General features: G+C 41.3%; 1 protein-coding gene across 4 annotated transcripts; it reads right to left on the reverse strand.

The window, feature by feature from the left end:
- Window positions 1-1,295: 1,295 nt before the first annotated feature.
- BNIP2 (BCL2 interacting protein 2) lies at window positions 1,296-18,318 on the reverse strand. 4 transcript variants are annotated; one of them, XM_027704356.1, is made up of 12 exons: window positions 18,213-18,318; window positions 14,146-14,283; window positions 13,540-13,670; window positions 12,700-12,767; window positions 11,526-11,699; window positions 9,520-9,696; window positions 8,797-8,899; window positions 8,367-8,498; window positions 7,645-7,731; window positions 7,409-7,507; window positions 5,987-6,022; window positions 1,296-3,687 (listed from the first exon to the last, which is right to left on the reverse strand). In XM_027704356.1, exons 3-12 carry the CDS (start codon window positions 13,587-13,589, stop codon window positions 3,639-3,641), a joined length of 975 nt encoding a protein of 324 aa, XP_027560157.1. In that variant the 5' UTR covers window positions 13,590-13,670; window positions 14,146-14,283; window positions 18,213-18,318; the 3' UTR covers window positions 1,296-3,638. The 4 variants fall into 4 exon arrangements, with proteins under 4 accessions (XP_027560157.1, XP_027560158.1, XP_027560159.1 ...); XM_027704357.1 differs by lacking the exon at window positions 18,213-18,318 and adding an exon at window positions 18,153-18,171; XM_027704358.1 differs by lacking the exon at window positions 5,987-6,022.
- Window positions 18,319-23,392: the final 5,074 nt, after the last annotated feature.

The following is a 23,392-nucleotide window of genomic DNA, read 5'->3' on the forward strand; positions in this document are numbered from 1 at the left end:
AACAACCAGTGGGTGAAACAAGTCCTCTGGAGAATGACCTGCATTCACAAGGACTGAGTAAAAATTTTCACTGAGAGCTTTGTAAGACTTTGCAGTTACAAAAGGCACACCAGCTGTTATCCCTCTCCTCTGTTCCTCACATGAGGCTTTTCTGAGGGAGACTGGAATGACTTGAGAATTAAAGTCATCTCCAAAAACAACAGCTTTTGAGAAGACATGAATTTAAACCATTTTTCTAGACAGTAAATATTGTATAAATCCGTAGGATACACCAACAAAAATTTGACACTGAAAAAAATGCGCTTTTCACCGAGAAACTTTGTGACAGACTGAGTTTAGAAAGTGCCCACTCCCAGTGTATCTCCATTATTTTCAGCTCAGTACAGATGTTTCAGTAGATGCCACCAGTGAAGCTGACAGGAGCAGGCACCAATGCCACCTTCTCCTCCCCATGACACTTCGAGGTCATGTTGTTAGATTCCATCACCACCACCTGTAATCTCATCTTGAAGTGACACCAGTGACCTGCTGGAAGGTTTGAGGGTGGCATTAGAGCACTTCAGTGTGTGATGGAAGAAATCTGCTGCAACGTGCTAACAAAGACAGGCTCTGCCCTAGTCATGTGCAGTCAGAGGGGAACTGTCAGTACACAGCTCCTCACAGCATCAGTGCTATTCCTCACTGAAAATAAAGGAAAACATATGATAAACTGCATTGTTATGAACACAGTTACATGTTACTGCAACTAGTTCCATGCTTTTTGGAATAAAAATTCTCCATTTCAACATCCCAGAAGCTCATCCAATCTGCTGCAGCACTAAATCCTTACAGATCCCTTTCCATTCCTTTCCAACATAACGTGGCTCTGCCATCCTACACAGAATGTCAAGAACATTCAATCCAGAGTCTTCTCCCATCAGTTTTTAATGACACTTTCTCCAAAATCCCTTTGCCACTTCTGAGCACTTACCCTGTTGCAGAAATCATTTTATTTAATGTCACATCCATGGAGGGTCCACTGGCCCAAACCTTCTCTCAGTTGTCCACAGCAGTAACAGGAGACAGGCAATGACTTATTGCTGTGCATTTATATATAAACTAACGAGACCTCCAAGGCAAAGGGAAATTAGTGACTCATGAAATTACCTTTTCTTAACAGTGCTCACTGAATTCTAGCAACATGAGTCTTACTTTTAGAAGGAAGTGCCACTGAAAGGTGAATTCCCTACAATACTGTATCTTATCACAAAGTTTATTCAAGTTTTGAAATCATTTTTATTAAAGGACGACATTCCAACTTTTCATGTTTTTAATTATTAAAATATATTACATTATATTATAGATTTCAAAAAAAGATATGTTTGACAAAACATTACTCATAACTTTGGGACCACTTTGCTTTTTGTAAACATCCACCTCACCATTCAATGATGAGCTGCAAGAAGTCAGAGGGGGATAATTCTTTAGTACACCTCTTTCTCAGGCTGTGTATCTTTAGGGACAGAAGAGCTGTTGTGCTCACAACAACTTATACTGGAGAAATAAACCATCTGGGAAGCACATACACGTCTCCAAAAGAAATCAGAGTCCTGCAGCATGAAACTGTGGACTCGCTTGGCCAGCAGGAAACACAACAACAGCCCCATCATTTGGTAAATATGGCACATAGAGAGCACTGGCTTCTCCACACTGCACTATACACACAGGGAGGAACAGGGCAGAGAGAACTACAACCCCTCCACTGAGAATAAACCTTTTTTTAATTAGGAAAAAATGGAAATGGCATCATCAGAATGCTTACTGTTTAGCTTAGGATGCATGGAAACCCAGTAAAAATCAGGTTTGCATGTACATACACACCACACTGTCAAAGGATCAGAAGGCTGCAAGTGCCCAGTTTACTGACTAAACTTTAATCTGGGTCAACATGGAAACTGAGGCAGGAGATAAGACAGCCCAAAAGAAACTGTTAGCATTTGTGCTCTGCCCTCAGAGCAAGATCCAAACCTGATGGAATGGATGCAAAGCACCTTGACATTGGTATTGCCTCTTATACAAGTACACCCTGTTTATTAATCTCTTTGAAACTACTGTAACAGAAGAGTTTCGATCTCGAGAGGAACATCTTCAAACTGCAGACTTAACCTTCCAGAGACATGGGCAATCTGCCCTCCCCTGACATCAGTGTGCTCCCAGAGTCTGTACAGCTATCACTAGAGACAGCAGATTAATTGTTAATTGCAAAGTCTTGACCCCAGAACTCTCTCTCAGCTGCTATTTAGCAGTGTCAGGCAGTAATTTGGTTGAACACAACCAGATTTTTTTCTACTAACGTAACTGAGTAACACTCATTTCAAATATAATTGAGAAGTGATATTTTTTGGCAAAGACAAAATTGTGAGCACAATAAACATCAAAAGCAAAGATTTAATATATTTGCTAGAACATTATATTGCTCAACTCCTGAATGGATTTATTTGCATGCACCTGTCCTTACAGGGAAATTGCAGTGTTTACCAGAAGATGTTACAAACTTCTCCAACACATTCCCCGCTGCATTATGATTGCCTTATAAACATATAAACAGTAGTGATGTGTCCAAGAACATCTCTTATAGACACAGGTTTACCACCATTGTGGAGAGCAGAAAAAAACCCAACCTTTAAATCACTTTTGTAAAAGTAAAGTACTGCTGTATCATGTGCCAAACTTAAGAGCTTTAGAAACAGATGTTTCATCTCCAGGGATGACACAGGTAGCATAAGGCTCCCCATACTTCTGCCAAAAAAATGGTAATATGGCTGGAATAACTGTGTAACTCCCAAGTTCTACTGAGTATGACCAGAGTTCCTACTATGGACAACCAGGGTTCATCCAGGAAGAACTGCAATGAACTCACTTCACAGCAGGAGCTGAGACCGTCTGGATGTCCTGAAGCAGATCCTAAATTCACAACTTCAGCTGAGAAAGGTCTGATACCTTCCTAGTCATTCAGACAGCTCAGCTTCTGTTGTGGCTCAGGCTTGAACCCTTTGGCCAAGAGCCTGATGTTCCCAGAACTGCAGTTCTGTGCCCTGGACAGGGGACTGAAAGACCCTCAAGGTAAGGAGTGAGCCTGGATTGGCTGTGTGAGCAAAAAGAAGGGTCTCTGCACTCATGAAAGACTTCATCGTTAATAACCAAACAACTTTCTGCAACAATGAAGAAATGCACTTGACCATTTACAGCAAAACAGATTGATACAATAAAAACAACTAACTTATGGCCTTGTCTACCTGCAAATGAACTCCTTCAGCAGGCACACACAATATATTGCTCAGTCATAAAAATATATATTATCTCTTTCCTTTAACATTTAGGTATATAAATATTTTACTGAAGAACATGCATCATTTAGATAAACAATGGCAAGAACATCCTCTGAAAAACATAGGGTTCTTTGACATTTAGCAGTATAAAACGAGTACATAAACAGCTATTAAAGTCAAGACAAACCAATACAGCAGGAAGCAGTTCTTGTGCTAGTCCAAAGCACCTTTTGCAACAGGTTATATGATACATACACACAGAGAACACATTGGAAATGGAAACAGCATCATCCCATCTGCATATTCTTCAGTCTTGTTTGCGCTCCAAACTTACTGTTCACTTTTCTGCTCTTGTTTTCCATTCAGCTCTTGGTCAACTCTGCTCAGCAAAGAAACACTAAAATTAAAACTTTGTTAACGTAGTTTGGTAGCTCATATATTAAGAAAAAATTATTAGTCTTAAAAGGAAAACAAAAAGCTTTCACATAGGAAAAGTTTTAGTAATTAAATATTAAATTAAGGTTTTTATTTAATGCAATCACATTGTTGGGATTTTTAAAAATATCTATTTTCCTACCTCCCCGTAGAAATTAATTAATTAATTAAAAGGAACTGTTAGGAAACCATTTAAATACTATAGCACTTGAATGAAAACATTTAAAAAGTGGAAGTGAAGTTTGACTACAGAAGAAAAAAGCAGGTCCTGTGCTTTTATTAAAAAATGCAAACAAGAATACAAGCTTACAGGTAATACAATAGTACTGGCAAGCACTACCACTTTGGGGAATTCTCATGCTGCAGAATAAGCACTGAATTACCTTCAGAGTTATAGTAATTAAGCCAAGGTAACAGGATTAGTTGAATCAACAAAAGCGAAGAGGCTCCTTAACTGCAATGTTTTTCTACTAAGTTTAAGACATTTGGAATTACCCAGGAAAAATTCACCACCATGCTGATAAAGGTGGTTTTTACTTGGTGTCTTACTTTTTAACATCTGTCTTGTGACTAGCAAACAAAATGCTGCTCTGCAGGAACCAGTGGATGACTGACAGCCCTGCACGAAACATTCTTTTCCTCTTTACAATAAGAATAAGCTGCAGTCTGAATTCAATTTTCTATAAAGTAAGCTGTGCATGGAGGTAAATTAATTTTAAAACCAAAAGCAGTTCCAAAGTGAGAGAGACGAAGAGTTTGCCCTCTAACAACTTGTCTAACCTGTCTCTCAAACTATTACCAGCCAGTTCTCCAAAATGACAGAAACAATGGCAGCTCCTTTAGGCCACGAACCCATAAAAAGGGGACATAAGGATCCAACAGGTCTGGAGCACTGAGGTCTGGAAGCAACAAGCCCAGCTGGAAACCTGTTCAGCAGCACAGTGCAAAGGGTGCTCTGAGACTGCAGCTCAGCCCTGACCTCCCTGCAGTGCCTCAGAAAAGCTCCCTTGCCTCTGTTATATAGTAAATAATGCTACAGCTGCTTTCAGCCTGGGTAAAGACTTGGGATCAAATTCTGCCTGTGATCTCTTCTCTACATCTATTTTTCACTGAAGAACACCCTCCTTTGTACAAAAGTGATGGGAGTGCAGGGGACACTGAAAAGTGCTTGTTGTACTGAGATTTTTGAAAGTTTCTGCATTGCTGTTTGAATGTCTCTGGGTTGCATCCTGAATACATTGGGCCTTGCAAGAGAATTGGGCCAAATTATGCACACTGGGGAAATAAAAATCAAGCAGAACTATTGTTTGACATTTACTGAAAGGGTTTCTTAAATTTGACAGGCTTAGTACTTCAGGTCACACACTGCAAAATTATCACTTCATTGGATTAATTCCTAAAGAATGTCCAACACATCACTAGGTTTACATGCTAGCTTTCAGAAAGAATTTAAATTTCTTTTACTTTAATTGCTCAGTATTCCTCTACCCAATTTAGACAATAAGCTTCCCTGAATAGTTATGCAAACACAGAAAAAGTAATTAAAAAAGAAAACCAAAGTTAGTAGCAAAATCTTTCAATACAATTGTTAGTGGGTGAAAAAAGAACATATCCATCAAAAAAATGTCATCAGCTGCTGGAATAGCTTGAATAGTTAGCAGGAGACTGAAAATTAACAAAATGGAAATCCAATGTTTATTAGCAAGGAACATAGGCACTGCAAATACAAACAGCACTAAAATACTTATTTAGATTGCAACTGTGCAAGTTAATAACTAAAAAGGTAGTGAATACCAAGAATACAAGATTCAATATTAGAACTTCTTACAGAGTTGCATCTCTGCTAATGCACAGACAGCTTAGCACCTAAATACAGCTCATCTTCAGGTATCAATTCTCCTTAGAAACAGGGAAATTGGATTTAGTAGGTTCATACAGAAGCACTACTTTTGCCTCTTGAAGACTCAGTTGAGAACACATGTATCCCCTTAGAAGTGAGCATCTCACATAATAATGTAACAGAAACTATTCCCAAGTCTCTGTCTGAACCCCCAGGGTGAGCTTCTGTAGATGATTTACTGCCTGCAAGTACAGGAGGGTTCCTTTCATGCATAAAAACTTGGGCACTAGTGCATGTTTATATTTACAAATGCTTATTCCTTTATGCAAGCCAATCAACTGGGAGTTAGTTGCAGTGCAAATTGTCTTATCTAGATGCAACCCTAATCAAAATATGAATATACCTTTTCTGTTTCTTTCTAAACTTTTCTTCTTCATACCTTGGTGAGGAAAAGTTTCATTTCAGTAAATATAACATATGAAGGCCAAAATCAACAGAAACTGCAAACTAGTATTAGTGTCAATACAGTTTGTAGAAACTTATCAAGTGTTGAAACTGATATAATTAAGAAAAAATACGTAGTAGTTCCAGCATTTATAAGCATTAAACAAAAACCATTTAATTATTATGACATAACAAATGAGATCAATGAGACCTCTTGCATGGTATCAACATTCAGCACTAAAATTTAAAGTCTGTATTCATAACAGTTTGGAGCCAGATATAATCCTCCAAATCTGACAATTAACTCTCTAAGTTAACCAAGTTCAGCTTCTGCAGAACAGTTAAAGGTTTATCAACACAGAAAGGAGTCTTTCAAGAGTTGGAATGACAGCCTGAATATTCATAGCACATCCTTAAAAACACCCAGTAAAAAAAATTCTAGAGAGAAGCCCAAGGCTCCTCTAGCACTCTTTCATCCCCACCTGAGGAAAACAGTTCTCTCTATTTTAGAGTTCAACTGTGGAACTGATCCAGCTGAATGTTTCCTGCAATGCCCAGCTATTTGTGGGAGCACAAGGATTTGTCCAACATGGATGTGCCCCTCTGCCTGCACACACTAGGCCATGTCCTCCCAGTTTGTGATCACCTCTGACAGTGCAGGACATGCCACAGGTTTGGGATGTTACCCCCTCTGACAGGCTGAGCAGTTGGATGTTATCCCCTCTGACAGGCTGAGCAGTTGATCATCTGGTTTAAGACCCAAGTTTATGGTTTCTACTCTATTACTGCACCTGCAACTGCTATTGACAAAAGCATCATCATCATTTTTGAGAGGAAAATTGTGCTGATGTTAAAATGGATATTTATATCTGGAGGAAGGGAAAAAAATGACATTGATGCTGCCCTCACTTATTTATCAAAGTTGTTTAGCACTGTAATGGGTAGGGATTCAGCACTTTCCCACCACTGCTCTTCTTTTAAATGAAAGCCCAACCCAAGTGATATTTCAGCACTTAACTTGTTCCACTGAAGAACACTGAAGGTCTTATAAATAACTTCAGTACCAACATGCCCAGAATTTCTCACTCACAAGCCAGTTTAGCATACATATGAGGTGTAGAACAACTGCCTTGTCTCTAGAAGACCTAATTTGCACATCAGAACTCAGTGATCACACAAACACCACCCGTGGAAGTCACTCTACAGGAACATTGTGCCTCCAGCTCCTCCACCCCCAGGTGAGGTCAGACATGGACCCTCCTACGGACAGCAGGGATCTGAGCTGAAGTTCCCAAGTGTTACAGTGAAACCAAACCCTGCTCACAACACCCCCCAGCTCCAGCACATGGACAGTGAGAACAGGGAGAATAACAAAACGTACTGTTTTATGCACTCCGGGATGCCGACGTACTCCATGGGGATGAGCTCAGCTAGTTCTGCCAGGGTAAAGACATACCTAATTTTTTGGCTGAATTTTGAGCTGTGGAAGAACAAATGCAGGGTATACAGTTACAACTTAAACATTTTCAACTAGGCCAGTATTAAAACAGTTATTCAAGTTCAAAGTAAACAGCTGTCAGGATTACTTAAAAACAGAAAAAGCTTCCAGAGTATTACCTAATAAAAGGTTTTGTGATGGCCAGGAGTGTTCTGATGAACCAAGAAGGATGAACTATAATCAATGATTTCAGATTTTTCCTTAACCTGAAGAATTTAAACAATGAAAGTAATTACTAGAAGAAAAAAGCAGCTTGACAACAAAGGGTTTTTGAATATAAAACAAGTGTGTTTTTGCAAGCCCACCTGTCCCATAAACCTAGTATTCTGACATTCCATTATTAGAAACCAACATCTGGCAGAAGAAAAAATACTATAAAAAATTAAGACACAGTATCAATTTAACAAGAATGACAAGGAAATAACACTCCAAGGAGAAGTTTCTTTGAATCTTTTTACACAACTAATGATGAAGTGGTTCACACATTATTACATTATATACATTAGGTTTTAACGATATTCTACAAGATAACAATATTTAATATTCTAAGACTACTGTTTTCATCTAAAAAACCCTCAAGCCTACAAGTAACTACAATAATTAAACAAACACAAAAAAAACACACACAAAGAAATCCAAACACCACACAGCACCCCCCAGGTGTGTCTGAAGCTTCATCCCACAGTGTCCAGCTTAGGAAGGGGTTTTCAACAGGCCAAGCAATTTCCTTAATCAAATCCTCCCCAAAGGGACCAGACACCACATTGAACAGCAGTTCATCCCAAATATGGCTATCACTGAGCATGTGAATATTGTAAGAAAACACTGCAGAGCTTCTTACCTTCTGTCAATCTGCTGGTAACACTTCCTGAGCCAGCCTAGGCTGGGCATTTTCCTCCGTGTGGTTGCACCGTTCAGGTAAACTATCATATAGTTCTCAGCTACCAACAGCTCTAAAGTGCCAATTACATACCTGCAGAGACAGGAAACTTTAGTGTCCACAGCCTGCCCTTGAAAGTAATTCCTAATAATTCCTATGCTCAAATATATTAAAAATAATGAAAAAACAGAGTTGGCAACACTGTTGAACAACATCTAATCCATTTCTTTCCTTCCCCAGGAAGTAGATGTAGTTGTTTTTCTATTTGCTACCTTTCCCTCATCTGAAATATAAAAAGCTTTATTAAAAAGAGAGAGAAGTAACTCTCCTTAGAATGCTAAGTTTCACAATGTGGAATTAAGACAGTATTCAGAGGCAGATGATGACTCACTTAAATAGATTGTCCATCAGGTATCTGTAGTTAGGCTGGCTGCTTTCAGGCATAAAGCAAACAGCAAACACAACAATGGCATTTAACCCATCACCATAATAACCTAAAACCAAAGAAAAAAGCAGCAGTAGTGACAAAGATGACTACTATTGACTACATTTACACAGAGTCAAGCACATTCAGTAAGCTTTTTCATTATTTACCTTAAAGAGATTTACAAACATCTACATGGACAGATTCTTACAGAAAACCTCAAGATTTCTTTTTTGTCTACTTCTAAAGCAATAGCTGAAGTCAATCAAATGCTGTACCTACAACCAACATCTCAGCATATTTAATAATATCTTATGTTATTTAAAGTTAAGTCAACTTTTTTTCCAACCTAAACTTCACAGACTGTTGGGAAGTCATGAATTGATTTAGGTCTTAGTAGATCTACAGTTAGTGCTTTCAACACACTTAAAACCAAAAAAAAATGCACTGGTGGCAGTGACACTGTAGAACAGATTGAATACATCTTATTACATATGTGCACTTTAGTACATGTGAACATTTTGGAACTTTAGTTTAATAGAGAAAAAATTATTAAATCAGCAGCGTCTTAACACTGCAAAAAACGAACCATCACAAGCCATTATGCCCAAAGCTCTCCCTGTGCCACCCCAGCTCAGCCTACAGAAGCAGTTGCTCAGCAGTTCCCCTCCCCACATGGCCAATCCTTACCCCCATGACTGATAACTTTTTTATAGGGTTCAATTGCCTTCATGTCCACCCTGTGATCCTGCTCTCCGATCCGGAACATCCGCCAGCGCCGCCCATCGTCCTTCTCCTCTGCCTCAGTGTACTCAGTGAGGGAGCCCTTCCTAACCACATCAGTAGTTTTTGGTTTTGGAAGATCATCTGCCAAAGGTAAAACACGTTCAAGATCCATTATGAACACCATTACAGTGCCAAGCAGGTACAGCACAGGTTAACCACTTTGCTGTCTGATCCATTTTGGTGTTCTTTAGCCAGTCGGACAGACCAGCTGGTGTCAGGGATATTTTATCAACATACTCATGTTGGCAGTAATTTTCTGTGTTAAGAGTACGTGAAAAATTTCCATTCGTGTAGGAAGCCTAATTAATTGTAGGCTTTCAGAACACAGACCTCAGTGAATGTCACCAAAATAGACAAAGTGGTTAACTCCAGTGAGAATTACAGAGGTTGCTTGATCACAGATTTACATACAAGCATGATTAAAAACATTGATGGTACCTCGCAAGCAGACATGCAGGCAAATCTATTAGAAATTAAACCTAATTCACATGTGTGTAATCAATATATATGAAATTTATGTGACAGCAATCTGTAAGACAATTTGCACCAATTCAATGATGATTCTTGACTTTGTTGCACAGACCTTACCCAAAGCGAGAAAAACCTACTGCAAGTTAGTTGTCTGTTCCCAAGACAAAGCTGTTAATTGAAACTATCCTTCCAGGAAAATGAAGGCAGCAGCATTAAAGGAAGAAAAGACAGAAACCCTTTTCAGCCACTTTTAAAAACAAGACACAAGCATCTGGAACAGTTCCTTTGCATCACAGCAAAACTACCCCTAAATACCAATTCTTCTTAAAACAGTGAAAATCCTTTTACCCAGGTAAACACACAGTCTCTGTTAGGAAAACTTCACCTGCAACATGTCTTTAGCTATCTCAAAAAAACAAACCCACCCCCTTATTATAGAGAGTGTTTCTTTCTCCACAGGTATTGTTTCAAACACAACAGTGAGAAGAGAACTTCCTGTTTAGTCAGGAATTAACATTATTTTATTTTCAGAATAAAATAATAATTGAGTTTACATGTTTACTTATTAGAGACATTTTTAAGCCATGAAGTTTACAGATGTTAGAGACTTCAACACACTGACCAACACAACAGTTCTTGGTTTACACAAAAGGGCCTTAAAACATAATTAAACTCCAAGTTTAAACTTTGTGCTCCAACTCCTACACAAAATGTTTGCCTCAAATAAAATTTGTTAGAATCTCCAAGTTTTGCCTATAAAAGTAAGATAAAGCATCTAGTCATTTCTTAAAATTAAGATCATTACTACTGTGGCTACAGCTAAGTTAACTTCCTATCAAGTAATTTCAGAATTCCTTGACACAAAACTGAGGCTCTTCTACTGCTTCCAGGCCATGTGGAAAGCAAAGCCTAGGGCTTTTGCCATTCTTACCACAGGAAGGTATGAGACAGGTGTTACTCAGTGTTTTCAAAAATACCACTCAGTCCTCCTTAAATTGCAGTTCATGAGTTCCTGGGCAGCCAATCTCTGGCCCTTTGGATGTTCCCTCCATTTAAACTCACCTCTAACACATGGAAAACACCTTTGAGACTTTTTTCAACAGGATGGCTTTTAAAAACATACTGCAACAGAGAGGATTTTCCATAACTTCAAGTCTCATAGATGTATATATAGATGGTATATAGATGTATATATAGATGATATTCAGCTAAGTTTACCTGGAGTTACGGCTATTATTGCTTGTTTACTAATCAGATGAGGCCTTTTGCTCTTTAAAAATTCATTGCACCCATTTCCAATTTCTAATCTAATCACTCCCTTTACATTTTTCCTCTTGTAACTTCAAGTCATAGTTATTTCTTACTTGAGAAACTGCTGCCCTGCACATAAAAAAATAGAAATATTTTAGAGCATCTGAGCAAAGGACCAAAATACTTACCTTCCCATTCAAATTCATTACTGTTTTCTGAAGGAGTATCTATATCATCCAAATCAATCTCCCCACTCTCATCCAAGTCATCAGACAAACCAGGTTGCTCGCTGGGATCCAAATTTAAGCTGATATCTGGAGCCACTAGTTTCTTCCTCACTTTGGTTCCATTAACCTCTGTATCTAAAAAAAGCAAATTATTTATTCCCAAAGCTAAATGAGTTCAGACAAGCAAATTAATAACACAGAACAGCACTGTCCTCTTTCATAAGAGATTGTATGCTAATGCCAATAATTCAAACAGTGTATCTGTGGATTAAGACTTTCATATGGGATGAAAAGAACAGGAGGTAAAAGATCTCAAGTCATAAGATTGTAAGTTTACCCAGTTGTTGCAGGTATTATACTAAATAAATCCTGCAAATAATACAATAGATTCATGTCCCTACCCTTGTTTTTGTTAGGCATCAGTAACATCATAACCACCTCTGATGAAATAAAAAATAACATACAAGTTGAAAAAAAAACCTGACAGACAACAGTGAGGACAGAAAATCAAAGAACCTGTTTGTGAAAACACAGAATGCTTTCAGGCACAAGGCAAATGCTGGTGTGATTAAGACAGCACTTGAAAGCAGGGAATAACATCAAATTACTGATCCTGCACTGGAAATGCCACAAGCGCAGCACACAGACAAAATCCAAAAAAATTTAAAACGTAAAAAAAAGCCATTTATATTATTTCCCCTCCGACCATTGAAACAGGCAATGCTCCTAAATAGCCACAAAAGTCTGAAATCGGGAGCAAAACCAAGGTAGGCCCCAATTGCTACCAGAAGTCAAATAATGAACAAAGATTTTAAGGCAGATCAGGAAGTGAGTGCAGTAATTCCTTGTTGTCCAGCTCTACCTGGATAACTCTGCTCACAGAGAGCACGATGACTCTCCTATTTTTGTTCCAAAACCCTTTTCTTTCTAGACCAGATATTTACAATACCCTTCACATACAGAAGTGTCATTCACAATGCTGCTTCCTCAAGCCTGACTCAAAAGAGAACAAAAAGCCCAACCCAAAGAAACCAACCCAAGAACCCCCACACACCGAAAAACACCCTGAAGCAAAATGGAGCTTTAGAACAGCAGCTAAGTAGGAAGCAGCTTGACTGGAGTGGAATGTTCTTACCAGCCTGGCTTTCTGTTCCAGCTGCAGCCAAAGTTTCAGATTCAACAGGATCATCCTCTGGCAGGGGCCTGGGACACAAAGTAGAAATTACTGTTACAAAACTTCTTTTACATTTTTTTTAATGCCAAATATTTAGACTTACACACTGCTAAAAAAAACACTGTGGGATAGAACTGAACTAAATTTACTTCTAGCCCAAGTTCAAGTTCTCAGTAAACAAAGCACCAAAGTAGCAGAAAATTCCTTTACATCACTCAAGGGACCATCTGTTGATGTGACAGAACACTGATTACTACCAGTGTGTCATCCTTAAGAAAATCTGTCACATCCCTGCTTGACAAACTTTGACATCAACACATGACAGGAGTAGTTTAGTCACATGATCAGAGAAATGCCTCCAAAGGCAGCTGATGCAGTTCCTTTGTGGGCCCAAGCATCAGGAGCAGCCTTAACTGTTACAGACTTTGCTCAGGAATGTTGCTCAATGAAATATTTGGGCCTTGAGACACTGGTAATAATATGCAAACAATGTAGCTGCAAAATATTATCACAGAAAATAAACAAAGCCAAGCTTACAAATGTTCACTTCAGTAACACTGGAAGCATCAGCAGTGGCAATGCTGCATTACTTCACTTCCACAGAACATGAAGCAAGCCCCTTTCACACCACAAACCTTTTCAGGACTACTATATTAATATCTATTAAATATATACTATTAATGTATAATAATACGACTTTCAAGATCATTACTGAGTATTAGTTCACCAGGAAGACAGAGAGGTGGCTTATTGTGGATGTTGTGTGTTTGATCTGAATGACTTTAAAACAAAATTCAAAACCTTGGAAAATCTTCATCTTGCCATTCTTCCTTAAACTCAACACCTTCCATTCTCCAGCCAACTCGAACTGCTAACAGAGACTCCTGGTCAGCCAGAACCTCTTGTCTTCAGGACAACGGGCTAAAGAGGAGCTGCAGGAACATAACAGAAGATGCTACTTCCATACTACTGCAATTCCCATACTGGCAAAACATCCTTTAACTTATCCCCAGGTTGAGGTATTATGCAGAATAAAAACCAAAACAGCACAGGGAAAAGTTTATCGTTTCCATTTTACTTTTTCCCCCATATAAAACTGCTTATGGAATGGTTTATCATACTGTAATGGAGGTTGGAAGGGATTTTGTGTAATCAAGCAGAATCAACCTCTCAGTTAAAATCCAGCCCTTGAGCAACCTGATTTATCATTTCTGATTACAGCAGTTCACTCCAAAATGTAAGAAACTCTAGATTCTATAGGAGATAATGAGTAATTTTGTATATTTTGAGAAAAAAAATCCACATGGTCAGATCTAAAATACAACCCATTTAAAAATTAAAACAAAAACCAACCAACCCAAACACTTAAAATATAACTGTTTAAGAGGCTGCTTTCAGAGAACTCACCTTGGGATGTGCAAAGGAAGCTGTGTTTTTTCAGGCTCACCCATCACCAGCAACAAGGAATCCCCAGTAATGGAACATGATAAACCATTCTGCTGACATACAAGTCCAAACCAGTTGAAGTTCTTTGCTGTGTTGGCTCTAAACATTGGCAGAAACAGGTAAACTTATCAATGATGAAACACTGAGCAAAACAAGAAACAATGGTACTTTTAAATGCAAAGGAACAATCAACATAGAACACCAGTAAATACAAAGTTCAAACGCAATCACACTGCCAATTAACTCAGATGTGGGGGGTTTGTATGGCTAAAAAGAAACAAATTACACTTATTGTTCTGTAGGATCATCTTTCCTTTCACAACAAATCCAAATTTCTCTTCTCCTGACCTGATTCCAACCACAGACTGATCTTAAAACGTCCTGCAATGCTTAGAGCTACACCACACAAGTTGATTAATAAAGAAAAGTTAAAAAGACTGATCCTTTTTATAAAACTGCAGTACTACAGACAAAATAAACACTAATGACCTCAGTTTAAACCTGTGTTACTGACATCTCCCTGCTTCCCTCACTCAGAAAACTGAAATTAAATTTCTGGAAGGCAGCAACCTGGTTCCTCTGAAGGGTCAGGCTCCTTGTTTGAATCATTCAGCACCTGAACCTCTGAGTTGCTGCACACAACCTTCAAGAACTTGCCCCTGGCAATTGTCCTCCCAGCTGTCCCTCTTTCTGTTTGTCCTTTCTGACTAAGACCCTGTTTGGAGCAGTTTCTTGCTGCTTGAATGATGGGCCTGTGCTCCTGAAACAAGTGCTGCCTGTCCCCGAGGTGATGCCACCCAGCACAGCAGGCGTGGGTGTCCCGGTGCTGCCCTGCCACTGCACCAGGGACTGGAAATGTGTGCTGGGAGACGGGATCCTGCTGTGCTCACACTGCCAGGGAATCTGGGCAGCTCTCATGGGGATGGAACACAAGGAGTGCCACCAGGGACCCTACACAGTCAGGACACAGTGGCTACACCAGGATGGAACGAACCACCTAATGCAAAGACCCAGCTGACTATAACCCCAAAAGAAAATCTGACCTGCTGACTCCACTCTCGGGGGACAGATGGAGAAATTAAGAAAACTGACAGGAAAAATACCCAAACACCCCCCCAGCCAACCCCATCATCGTGCTGGTGGCTGTAAGGTGCTCCTCCTGAGCTCACCTGCACTGCACTCACAGTTCCCTCACAGTTCCCAGGCGGGTTTTCCTCCAAGACTCCCACAGTTTTCTCACCACACTTTTGAAAAACACCAAACATCAAGTAACCCTATTAATTGCAAATGTACAGCACTTCAGTGCAGAAGCAACTCCTACCTGCTTGTGTTTCATTCCACTGAGATAAACTTATTATGCTGTTATCAAAGTTTAAGATACTTTTACAAAACACTCCCCACGTGACTTGCAGAATTCTTGCCAGCAGCTTCTTATTAAGGTGGATCAGAAAGCAATCATTTGCTAAATACCACACAGGACAACTGAAAACTACTTACAAGGCAAGCTCTGAGCTCAACATCAGATAAGACTGAATTCAAGTTTTCAGCATCCTACTTAACATGCTGACTGAGTAGTTGTTTCGGATGTTTTTACTTCAATCTCATACATAAAAGCACTATCATTTGTCAACTATAAGAATGAGAAATTAAGAAGGAAGGGTAATCTTCTCAAGAAAGTTAGAAAAGTGATTACTAAAGTCATTTTACATCAACTAATATAAATGCTTACAAGCAGGGGAAAAACATTCTGCTTATACAAACTAAAGCTGAGTTTAGAATAGTCTTCCTACCAATTCTATGGCAGTGCTGACATCTGTTTTTAATAAGCCAAAGTCTTTTTAATTCAGCTGTAAAACTAAAATCTAAAAACTTCATTTGAAAAATGTCTTATATTGTAATAATGCAAGTATTTATCAGTCATACAGAAAAGCAATTAATTTCTACCTGATCCAGGCACTCTCCATGGCCAACTCAAACACTTGTGCTTTCTGAGAACAGCAAACCTGACCTTACTCTCCATTGCTCATTACTTTCTATTTTGCTTAAAGACATGGAATTGGAAGACTGGGAGTTATCTAAAGGTCAGAAACTTCAACACATCAAAGCCCATCTGGATGCAGGGTTGCCAAGTGGTTCTGCCCTCTTACTGGAGCCACTTTGGTGCTCAACAATGCATTTTGTTCTTTTAAGCAGCCCAACAGGCAAGTTGTGATATTACAGAAAGAATTATCACAAGGAACACATCACTCAAACCCACCCCTCCTTCACTGCAGCTAATGAACACACTTCCATTCTACCCACTGTAGTTTGCATCTGAAGAACAACACTGCTTGCACCAGAGGTCAAACAACACTGTTTTCATCCTTTTTCCTAGAAGAATAGATAATTTTCAGAGTTCTCTCATTAATACCAAGCTGCCTTAGCTGGTAGGTACTGGAATATCAAGTACAACAGTCTTAAGAAGCCTATTAAAAATTGTCAGTTTTTAAAATTTACTGTACAGCTAAACAGGGACTCTAGTCTGTCCCAAATATTTAATAAAGGGGGAGAGGGGGAACAACAACAGAAAGCTTGAGATCATTTTATTCATGAAGTTAAAGACTCCTTGCAAAAATTAATTAGGTTTCCCCCTCTGAGTTTGCAGGCAAACACACAAATAAATAGGAGTTCCACGTTTCCATGGTCCCATCTGCCCATCCAACACACAGACCCACAGCCAGTCCTCCATCAGCACCTCTGCATTTGAAGTACAACAGATACAACATTTCTCTTTGCAAGGCCATTGCAATGACAAGCACAGACTGAATGATGCACCCGATGGGCCAAGAACAGAAAGCTGTCTGCACCTGAAAAAGTCAAAACCAACCTCAACAAAGGTTAGCCTACTTTTCCCCCCCATGTTTCACCTCACTGTGTCAACAGAAACATTAACTGGTAATTCCAGGTTCCAGGCATTAAAGAGGTGCCTCTGAAAGTAATTTTCCCATTTGATTTTACAGCAAGCCAAAAGCAAGGCACAGACACATTTCCTGGTGCCTCTGAAAGTAATTTTCCCATTTGATTTTACAGCAAGCCAAAAGCAAGGAACAGACACATTTCCTGGTGCCCAAACCCACGTGATGGAGCTCATGGCAATTTCTAAATGTTTTTATAATTCCAATGGCTTTCAGAACGTGACCATGAACCCAGGACATCTTTCCTAGACCTAAGACACACATTCAGACTTCATCCCTTGCAAGTCTGCATCAGGTGATACAAGGGTTTTCATTAAAAACACATCAATTCTTTGCCTCCTTTTTACTCCTTTCCCTCAGCATTGAAGCACAGAGAAATCAGGCAGCTAAAAGAGAAAACCTCTGAAGATACTCCTGCTTTCCAAGCTTTCCAAGGACACTGCTTTCCAAGCTTTCCAAGGACACTGCTCTGGAATCTACACTCACAGCAACAAAGGGACCTGCATTTCTGTGCCACTCAGACTCACTTACAGGTAAACACTGACTTCTGTCACAAAGAATTTACACCCTGCCTAAATACAACTAATATTCCTCTGCAGGACTTAAACATGCACACGAGTCACCCAAAACCAAGCAACTACTATTTATCGTATTGCGTTAATAGCAGGAAATAAGGAGGGACTAAGACAAAAGGCAGTCCAAAGCAACCCTTTGACTTCCGCGCCCCGGCTCTGCGCCCGTCCCGGCAGGGACATCCCGGGGCAGGGGGGGATTTCCCGCTGGGATTCAGCGCTCACAGCTCTGCCCGTGCCAGGCACGGCGGGGCCGCGGGGGCCCTGCCCGTCCCCAGGAGGTCCCTGCCCGTCCTCGGGGGGTCCCTGCCCGTCCTGGGCAGGGTCCCTGTCCATCCCCGGGGGGGGGGGGTCCCTGTCCATCCCCCGGGTCCCTGACCGCCCCCCTCACCCGTCACCGTAAGCGCCGCCCGGTCCGGCCCCGGCCGAGCCCCCTGCGCACCCGCGGCCGGGCCGCGGCCCGAGGCTCCCGGCTGTCCGCTCCCGCCCCCCGCGGCCGTACCTGTGGGCAGAGCGCCGGGCAGGGGCGGCACTGACGGCACAGGCCGGGCCGGGCCCGCGCTCACCCGGAAGCGCATCCGCCGCCGCGTCACGTGACGGTCGGGCACTCGCGCGCACGCGTAAACCCGCGCGCTCCGTGGGGGCGGGGCCGGCGGAAGGGCGGTGACGGGGCGGGGCCAGGAGGGAGGGATCACACGGACTGGGATTGCTGAGCTGGAAGGGATCCAGAGGGATCATCCACTCCTGCTCCTGGCCCTGCACGAAACCATCCCCAACAATCCCACCCTGTCCCTGAGAGCGTTGTCCAAACCCTCCTGGAGCTCTGTCACCCTTGGTGCTGTGCCCACTGCCCTGGGGAGCCCGTTCAGTGCCTGACCACCCTCTGGGGGAAGAACCTTTTCCTGAGGTGCAGCCCAAACCTCCCCTGACACAGCTCCAGCCATTCCCTGGGTGCTGTCCCTGGTCCCCCCAGAACAGAGCTCAGTGCCTGCCCCTCCTCTGCTCCTCGCGAGGATGTTGCAGACCGCCATGAGGTCTCCCCTCAGCCTCCTCCAGGCCAGTCCCCCCATGGCTGAGGGACGGCTCAGGGATGGTTCCCCCCTTGGCTGAGGGGTGGCTCAAGGATGGCTCCCCCCATGGCTCAGGAATGGCTCAGGGATGGCTCTCGCCTCCCCCCGACCCCGGGGCCGAGGGCGCTGCCCCGCCAGGAGCGCGGCGCGGGCGGGCCCTGCCCCGGGCAGCCCTCGGCCGGAGGTGATTAACACTAATTAGCTGCTGTCCCTGGGCATCCGCACCGCCCGGCCGCTTGTCATAGGAGTGTTACCCGAGAGACCGAGCCTGGGATACAGAACGCGAAATAGGCACAGTCCCCTGGCTGAGCTCCGTGTGTCAGACAGTGCTGTGCCCGAACTTCTGTGGGGGGACGTGTGAGAGCAGTGTCGGAAGCGGGAGTGGAACCTTCTCCAGGAGAATCACAGAATGGTTTGGGGTGGAAGGGGATCCCGAAGATCATCCAGTGCCACCTCCTGCCACGGGCAGGGACACCTTCCACCAGCCCAGGTTGCTCCAAGCCCCATCCAACCTGGCCTTGGACACTTCCAAGGATCCAGGGGCAGCCACAGCTTCTCTGGGCAACCTGTGCCAGGGCCTCCCCACCCTCACAGGGGAGAATTTTTTCCTAGTCTGTAGTCTAAACCTGCTCTCAGTTTGAACCCATTCCCCCTTGTCCTGTCACTAAATGCTCTTGTGGCTAGTCTTGCCCCATCTTTCCCCTCAGTTCCCTTCAGGTACTGGATAGATAATGTCAGTATTACCAGCGAGGCACTGCTTACAGAGCTATGGAGCAAAGGCCCTGAATCTCCACGTCATTTGCCACTACAACTTAAGCTGTATAAATACAGCATCCAAAATACAGACCTTGTTCATCACATATGCACAGTAGAAGCTCAGGACATTACACAAATCTATTTTTTTTAATCTTTTTCACCTCAGAATGCTCATGGTAGTTACTTACCATTATGGAGGAGGAGATAAGGATGGAAGTAAGGCTTTGCTAAGGTTTAGAACCTACCACTAACAACATACTGTTACAATATTCAGACAGCTACTGATTTAATCACAGCCGACCTACTGCCTGATAGCTGCAATAACAATAACAAATTTTTTTTATTGTAGGGTGCTGAAGGAACTTGGAATGAATGTGACAGATGTGGAGAAGTGTGGAAACAATTTAGAAGTGGCATAAAGGTGCAGAAAAAGCATGGAGGAAAACATGAGAAAGAAAAATAACACTAAAGAAGAAAAGCAAGCAAAGGCACCACCAACCAGCAAAGATAAAATCTACAAATAACAGGGAAAAAAGCACAATTATTAAGGTAAATTAATTAGAGCATTGAAACTATATGGAGAAAGAACTAGTATCATGCACAGCAAATGGCCTGAGGCCTGTATACATTATCATATAAAAGTTACAAATGTAAAGCAAGAGCTGCTTAAGTATAAAGAAAGAGTATGTAACCACTGGTAGGGAGAAATACAGTAAAGCAACAAAAAGGAAAAAATGTATCCTGCCACCTTTGTCCCTGGTTTTTGTTTGTGGAGGTAAGGATGCAAGAAGATGACCAAACACTCCATGCTAAAGGATGTGATTTTTTTCCAGCTACTCCCAACTGCACACCAAACCTGTGACCAGCGTTCCTACTTTGGAACTTCCTGTGCCTGTAGCAGCTCAGCTTTTAATAGTGAAGGTGTGGTTAGGAGGCTCTTGTGATCAGTTTGTGAGGTACTTGCCCAGATATTCAGGACTGAATGGCAAGAGAGGGCCCAGCCTGTTGTCAGAGGATCTGTGACAGCTGGAACTATTCCAGAATGAGCTGGGTCTGGCTGAGCTGTAAAGATCGAGGGTGTCTGTGATTCCTAGAGGGGCACATTGCACCTCAGCGAAGAAAAGTTCCCTTCTAGGGGCCACTCGGTTAACACGGATCAAAACTTACCTGAACACCCCTTGTTTTATCAGCAAACATAAGTTTGCCAGTTGTCAGAGTACAGATTTTGAATCAGTACTGTTCTTTTCTGGTATAGATAAAGTAGAAAATGAGATTAATTTATGTAGAGAACAATTTTATTACCCAACAGATAATTTTCCTTGTCTTTCAACAGAGCAGTTGAATATTGGACCACCATGACTTACTTACTAAGTCAAGAGGTTGAAAGTTTTCCAGTAAATTAACATTTTAAGAAAAATTAAATGTCATATTAAATACTTTTAGTGCCTTTCTAAATGCGCTTCGGTTGCTGATAAAACTGTGTTTAAATGCACAAATGCCGTCTGCGGGACTCCAACGCCCAGCTCGTGCCACAATGCTCAGCAAACTGTGCAATTCGCCATCTCTGACACGGGGTGGCACAACATCGCTGGGAATCCATCGAGTGCGAAATGGAACCCAGAGCACACGCAAACAAGAGGTCAGAGCCAACTGCGAGGGAATGTTGAATAATTCTATTTCTAAACATCAGACAATTGCAAATATAAGCATTTTCTGACACGAAAGCTTTACCAAAGAGAACAGGCTTGAAGGAATAATGCTCTATTGCATGAATTTGTCCTGTACATGGGAGGAATAAACTGTTACATGATTTTGGGGCCTCACATATTTCACAGTTAACCTTTACATGGAAATTAGTCATCAAAAACAACAGAATACAAAACATTCATCTTTTTAATAGTCCTTTCACATTTTGCATATTAGAAAAATATTTTCTAGTAATCTAAAAAAACCCACCACCTAGATGAAAAGTGCCTCCCTTTCAAGTGGTTCAAGCAACAGCTCAGAAATGTTGGAATTTGAAAACATTAATTTGAATGTCTGTCTCTGTGGGGTTGCATGTGGAGACTGCATTTGTACAGAATTCCTTCTTGCTATTTTCCCTATGCAGGAAGTTCAAATACTGTTGTGGGATTTTTTTTCCCCCGACTTTATTTTGCCCTTTTTTGATGGTAAGGGCTTTGGGCTGTAGTTTTGTAGCCCATACAAATAATTTGGCTCCTGTCTTAGACACCTGTGATAAAAAATTACAAGATCAGCACATCATGGAGCAGCAGCTTTCAGATCTGTGGGCAGGAAGTGTGTAATATTTTGCTTCACTTCTGCTATTCCTATCACCACCTCTGGAAAGCCATTCTATTGGAACCAGCTGTCCCACTGCAGTAGCTGGGTTTCATGGTCTTGGTATATCATGAGGGATTATTGATCCTACAGTGACCCTCCCCACAGTCTTTCTGTGTCCCTGTGTCCCCTCTCCCAACTCCCCCTGAGCTACTTCAGATCCACCCCACAATGCTGCAGTGGACTAGTTCTTCAACAGACTTGCACTTCACATCTCCTGACACCTCCACGCCCATGTTTTGTCTTTTTCTATCTCTGAACAAATACCTGGCTGTTGAAAAGAAGCCCAGGTCTAAGCCAGGTCTCAGTGAAGAACTTGTGTTTGGAATTCAGCTGGAAAAGTACAACAAATACAGAGAATGCACATCTTTCTAAGAGTCAAACCAGAGCCCAGACCTTGACCATTTCAGGGGCAGAGCTGTTACCTACACACAAATGAGAAACTGTTCATCCTCTGTGGGTATGATTTTAGGGGTGTTTATATATTTTTCTCTAGCAGAGAACAGTTTATTGGCTACAAACAGCCATACTGGTACGAGAGAAAGCAAGAGCCAACTTGGCAGCCATGAGAATCCTTCTGTCTGTATTGGTGGGGGGACATGTTATGATTATTTAGTTTATAGAATCTATTGATGTTCTTCATTACTCTTTAAATAAGATTTCTGTATCTGCAAGTGAAAGGTACTAAATGCATTGCTATTAATACCATATTTGCTAATTTCTATGCCCTCAAGAAAAGTGGATATTAATTTCACTTCGGCTGAAAACTGAGGGACCTATTAACTGTGGGAATAATGTGGAAAAACAACAGCAATAGGAGATCTCTTGAATCTGCCTTTTCCAGATAAGGACTGTGAGACTATCCCAGTACACCAATAGCACTGCAGACAAACGTGTGGTTGTGTACTGTTAACTCACAGTCCTTAATTTGTACTGGCAAGTCTGCCTGTCTCGGAAAAAGGAGACAGTTACACATAGGCACAGATAACTTTTGTTTTCTGAGGTTATTTTCTGCATAGTTATTTTTGACATGGTAAACATTCTTATCTTTCTGTGCCTTGTAAAAAAGGTCTGATCTTTGCCATTTGCAGTATCAGATTAATGTCTACAATAATCCTCTGTTAATAATATTATTTTTATCATATTGTGGTCTAAATCCAATATCAAGGGTGGATGAATCACACTAGGAAAATATTTGTGCATAATCAAAAAATCTGCAGCTTCCTTCACAGGAAACAGTTGGGTTCTCAGTTTGTGTTTCTGTGTGCTCTGATGGTCAGGCTGTTATTCATTCTTGGTGCAGGATGCATTCACTGATACTTGGTTCAGCTCACTTCTAACAGGTTCTAAAAAAAACACAAAACACATGAAGCACCCTGTTACATGGACAGAAGATATCTTTGCTGGTTGAGCTTGAGGGGAAAACTGGGTACAATTATATATTCTTTTAATTATTCATGACTTGGGTCTGAAGTGAATGTGTATACATTTTTCACTTATTCACTTTATAAAATTC

Source organism: Neopelma chrysocephalum, unplaced genomic scaffold (genome assembly GCF_003984885.1).
Source record: "Neopelma chrysocephalum unplaced genomic scaffold, ASM398488v2 Primary Assembly neopelma1_274, whole genome shotgun sequence".
Classification (NCBI taxonomy): Eukaryota; Metazoa; Chordata; class Aves; order Passeriformes; family Pipridae; genus Neopelma; species Neopelma chrysocephalum.